Source organism: Pteropus alecto, unplaced genomic scaffold (genome assembly GCF_000325575.1).
Source record: "Pteropus alecto unplaced genomic scaffold, ASM32557v1 scaffold155, whole genome shotgun sequence".
Classification (NCBI taxonomy): Eukaryota; Metazoa; Chordata; class Mammalia; order Chiroptera; family Pteropodidae; genus Pteropus; species Pteropus alecto.
The window spans coordinates 14,569,574-14,574,955 of NW_006438113.1; the positions used below are offsets into that span (position 1 = coordinate 14,569,574).

At 36.4% G+C, this 5,382-nt stretch overlaps 1 protein-coding gene across 1 annotated transcript in view; it reads right to left on the reverse strand.

Moving 5' to 3' along the window:
• Window positions 1-5,382, reverse strand: part of DDX21 (DExD-box helicase 21) — a 20,008-nt gene that overhangs the window by 3,678 nt on the left and 10,948 nt on the right. The window contains exons 10-13 of the mRNA XM_006915566.3: window positions 4,971-5,090; window positions 3,734-3,807; window positions 2,466-2,625; window positions 1,611-1,745 (exon numbers count right to left, since the gene is read on the reverse strand). Coding sequence (XP_006915628.1) covers window positions 1,611-1,745; window positions 2,466-2,625; window positions 3,734-3,807; window positions 4,971-5,090 — 489 coding nt within the window. The remainder of the gene's footprint in view (window positions 1-1,610; window positions 1,746-2,465; window positions 2,626-3,733; window positions 3,808-4,970; window positions 5,091-5,382) is intronic.

The window sequence follows — 5,382 nt, forward strand, 5'->3', positions numbered from 1 at the left end:
GCCTAACTGAAACAGAAAAATAAATGATCTTCTATTGTTAAGTTTCTAGTTTTTCATAATTCAGCTTCCTATAAAGTTTTTAAAAAATTAAATATTTTACAGGACACTATCTTTGATAATAAGCAATGACATCATTTCCAGTTAAGAAAGTCCTCCTTTTTCTTGGTCTCCACAAATATAGTCAAATTGTCCCTGCAACTAACTGACACAGGCACCCCTCTCAACTGGCCATCTTTAATTACAATATTTTATGAGCAACACCCCTGTCTACCTAATAATTTACCCAATTATAACCACAGGTAGCATCAGGTACTGATCGATTTTGCCATTTGTGGGAATCTTCATTCACATGTTTACTAACTATTCAATGCCAGGCACTCACTGGGGTAGAGAGAGAACTAGAAAACAGTCTTTGCCCTTGAGTAGGTCATAGTGTTCTTGAGGCTCTCAGTCAGTAAGCAAGCACAGCAAGTAAAATTTACCTGAATAAAGGTATATCCTAAAACGCTGCAGTACAGAAAAAGATGCCCCCAATTCTGCATACGGCCAGGGAGTTTCACAAGGGAGACTTAAAGCTAAGCCAAGTCATAAAGACTACCATAAAGGAAGAAGTATTATAAGCAGTGGGTTGAGCATGCACTCAGGATGAGAGACAGCAAGGTGTGCTTGGCATTACTGGAGTGGAGGGTGTTGCTAGTGAGGAGATAGAGATAAGTTGATAAGGGGGGCAGCAGCCAACTCATGAAGAATCTTATCCTCCATGTGAAAGTTAGGACTTCATGCCACAGATTGTGTGGAGTTGCTTAAAGAAATAAACAACATGGTCAGACATGCAATGAGTTGAAGATAAACCTGGTTTGGTTTACTAGGTCAGTGGTTCTCCAAGAATGTACCCCTGAAACTCTGAGATCTTTTGGAGGTTCCACAAAGTCAAAACTATTTTCATAATACTAAAATGTTATCTGTCCTTTTACTCTCACTCTCTCATTAGGAAGGAGAGAGTGGAATTACCCAGACACTAAATGCGATGACATCGTTGCTCTGCTAGCTAATGGAACATGATATTCTTCTCTTAGAGTTCCAGTTTTACTTACTAATAAAGTAAATATCGATAGATATAACCCGCATAAACAAAAGCTTTTTGGTGTCCCCAATATTTGTTAAGAATATAAAAGGATCATGAGACCAAAATGTTTGAGAATTCCTGTGCCGGTGGTCCATGCCATTAACTTCTGAATAGGAATCAGAAGAAAGAACACCAGGTTTGGAAGGCAAGATTTAAAAATTTGAATTTGAATTAAAGATTTAGAATTCAATTTTGAATGTTTGTTTTAAGCTACTTAATAAACCCCATTTGATGGAGATGTCAGAGAAGCAGCTGGATCTTCCAGTCCAGCACATGGTTCTGGCTAGAGATAACACATAAGGTAGTTGTCAGTGACTAAGCAGCAACTGCGGGTCATGGATGACACTGCCCAGAGAAGACTGTATAGAGTGAAAAGATGCAGCATCCTCATAGATTAGGGAGAAGCCACCATACAGTGTTTACTGACAGCATAAAGCTACTGAACCAAAAGCGAGGTCACAATAGAATCCCCAGCCTTCCTTACCTGCTTTCCTTTGAGAAAGACCATTCCCTTCACTTTGGAATCAATATCCTCACCCAGCTGCTCTTTAAGTTCTTTCCAAGCATAACTAATGTTTGGCATTTCAATTGAGCACTGTAAGATCATGGTCACAAAGCCCTATGGATGAAAGGAGAACAAAATTAAAGTCTTGAAAACAAGCCTAACTTATAAACAACTGCCCTCAAGTTTCTAAAATATTTCTGGAAAATTTCTTTCTAAAAGGATATACCTCCCCACCAACCACACAAATTAGAATGAGTAAAACTGGGGAACGGCGAATAAGTCTGGTGGACTGTGCCAATTGGTGGATTGTGCCATAGAAATAACCAGTTGTAACATTATAGTTTTGCAAAATATTACCATTGGGGGAAACCGGGCAAAGTGCACAAAGAATCTATATTATTTCTTACAACTACATGTGAACCTATGATCTCGAATTAAAAAAAAATAAAAAAAGTATGTACCTTCTAAAGTTTCTAGGAATTTTGGATAAATATATACATGTGTGTGCATATATATTTTAAAATTTCAAAAAATTGATATAATTCACATACCATAGAATTCATTATTTTAAAGTGTACAATTCAAGAGTTTTTAGTATGTTCACAAAACTTACAACCATTACCACTATCTAAAATTCTAGAACATTCCGTTAGCAGTCACTACCATTCCCCCACTTCACTGGGACACTGGAAACCGCTAATCTTTCAGTCTCTATGGTTTGTTTACATCTACCTTAATGCAAAAGTTAAAACAACTGGGAAGTTTAAATGAAATATTTTCAAATCCTGCTCAAACTCCAAATTACAAAGCATCAGAAATTTGACAGGGACTCACCGCATCTGAGTTGATCAAAGAGCGCTGGTCTACTGATGTGGCACCTGAAATGTGGGCCAGCGCTGCTGCCAGGGCTTCCACAGCGCCCTTCTCCTCTATCAGCTTCTCAGCTGACTGCTTAAAGTGACTAATGGCAGTGGGAGGCACAGAATCCAAAAGCCTAGTTTGATTGAGAGTATATTTGTCAAGAGAAAGGATAGCAGAAGTGGACAGATTCCATTCTCAAGAAAACAGCATCTCAAGATAAATCAATAACTTTCAAACCACATCTTTCATATGCCTAATGCATCATTTTGATGCAATGTACACAGTCACACTTCTGTAGTAATAAATCTATTCCTTTGATTGACTCTAATTCTAATTGACCACCAATCCTCCCCCCAGCAAAAAAAAATTTTATCCTAAGGAAATAAAACAGATATTAAGATGTTTATCACGGTGTTACAGAAAAAGAGTGTAAACAATTTTAAAATGTACGTCAATATAGAATTAAGTTCTTTTCATTTGCAGAACTTTCCCAAGCTATTAATATGCTAATTAATACCCAGCATTTCTTTTGATCGTGAATCCCTCCTATTTTTTTAAAATAAGCATGTCACATATTTACGATAACTGTGGAAAGCACTTTAAAAATGATGTTCAGTCTCTGGTTCTAAGCCGGGGACATTTGGAGAACAGGGCCTTTTTGTTTTTCATAATGCCAACCCCACTCACCCCTAGGGATACATATTGCACAGCCAGGCATGCTTAACAGCTAAATATCCTTCAATTTGTGAAGACAATCCCATACAATAAAAGATTTTCTTGCCCCCAATGCCAGTAGCACCTCCAATGACAAACACTGTTAGTTGATGTAATCCTCAAAATCTAGATATTTACTATAACTTAAAAAAAGCAACTCTCATTTCTCCCAAGTGGGGAACTGTATTAATGAAGATTTAGAATATAATCTGTGATCCCATCTAATCAATCTCCAGATGGGAAGCACCTACACTGTATCTAAGATACAGTTCCTTAAACTGCCCAAGACAAACCAAACTATTATTAGTGGTTTCCTCTGGTGAGCAGGCATGAGTAGAAATGAGGATTTTTACTTTGTATAACTTTACTTCAGCACAGTCTGAGTGCTTTTATAACAAGTGGGTTATAAATTATTAATAATAAATAAAGAAAATAAAATTTAAAAGGCCAAATCTCATTACTACACAAAGACATGCAATTAACAGAACAAGCGCTAAAACAGACCATAGCAGCAGTAGAGAACACACCTGATGGCATCTTTGCTGGAAGCTTTTATTATTTCTGTTGCAGAAGGAACACCTATTCGTTTAAATTTAATTCCCTACAAGAAAATGAACCATAATTTAATGTACAACGTGGCCATTGTTTCCTTTGAGATTAGCAGTCCTTTAATTTTTTATATTTACCAAACATATTTATTACATATTTATAAGATAAACTTTATATTTGAGAATGGTTTTAGATTTACAGAGAGTTTCTATGTACCATGTACCGAGTTTCCTTATTGTTATTACCATGGTACATTTGTCCCAACTAAGAAACCCATATTCCTACATTACTATGAACTGAACTCTAGAGTTCATTCGAATTTCACTAGTTTTCCTACTAAAATCCTTTTTCCGTTCCAATACCCAGTCCAAGATACTACATTACATCTAGTCATCATGTCTTCCTAGTTTCCTCTGATCTGTAGCAGTTTGTCATTCTTTGTTTTTCATGATCTGGACAGTTTTAACGAGTACCGGTCAGATATTTTTAGACTATCCCTCAATTTGAGGCTGTCTAATATTTTTCACATGCTTAGACTGGAGCTATGGGTTTGGAGGAAGAAGAGCAGAGGTCAATGCCATCTTATCACATCTTAACAGGGGTACATGCTTATCACTGATGTCAACCATGATTACCTGGCCAGGTAGTATAGTGCCAGCCTGCTTTCTGCACTCCCCCTACCCCCCACATTCCTATTCTATTCTTTGTAAGCAAATCACTAAGTGCAGTCCACTCAAAGAGAAAGAGGGAGATTAAGCTCCACCTCCTGGAGGAAGAAGTAGCTGCTTAAGAATCTCATTACAGAAGAATTCTGTAAGGAAAATTAGTCTCTTCCCTCCCACTTTAAAATTTATCCTTTTCACATATTCTCATCCTTTTGGTTTTCAAGCAATTCCTATAACCCCTTACTCTATGTTTAAATATTTTTGGTGTGTTCATGTTATCATTGTCTGAAAACTGCCTTTCAAACATAAAAACACTCCTTATAACTGTATACATGAAAACAAAACCACTGCTTTCAAATGCAAAGTTATTTCAAAATGTGTTTTATATCACAGAACAAAATATAAAATATGTATCTAATAAGCTTTCACAGTCATGGCCACATGATGGAAAGAAAAATAATTTAAAGTTAGTAAAAAAATTGAATAAAGAAACCAAACGCTGACTTTATAACTCAACAGTTGCTAAGTAAAGCTAAGAAAATAGTTTTACCGCTTTTTGCTCCACTTGTGCTAACTGATATTCTTCCTTGTGCTGATAAAAGCAGATGCAAATCCCTGTCCTTCCAGCTCTACCCGTTCGCCCAGAACGATGAATGTAGGACTCCACATCCTATTGAAGTAAAATATATGAGTGAGTGACAATGAACAAAAAAGAGACAAAGACTTGAGCAGTCTTCATAGAGGCAAGTGTGGTGGTTATATATGCGAGGAGGTATAGGGAAGTTCCTTAGCATTTCAATGTAAAGAACTGTGACAATTTTTAAAAACGTTTAGAACAATGGCCTCTATCCTGTGGACAAATCTACAAAAAACATAGTGCTGTTCAACAGAACCATAATATGTAATTTCAATCTTTAATTTTCTAGTAAAGACACTAAAAAGTTAAATCAATTTATAATTAT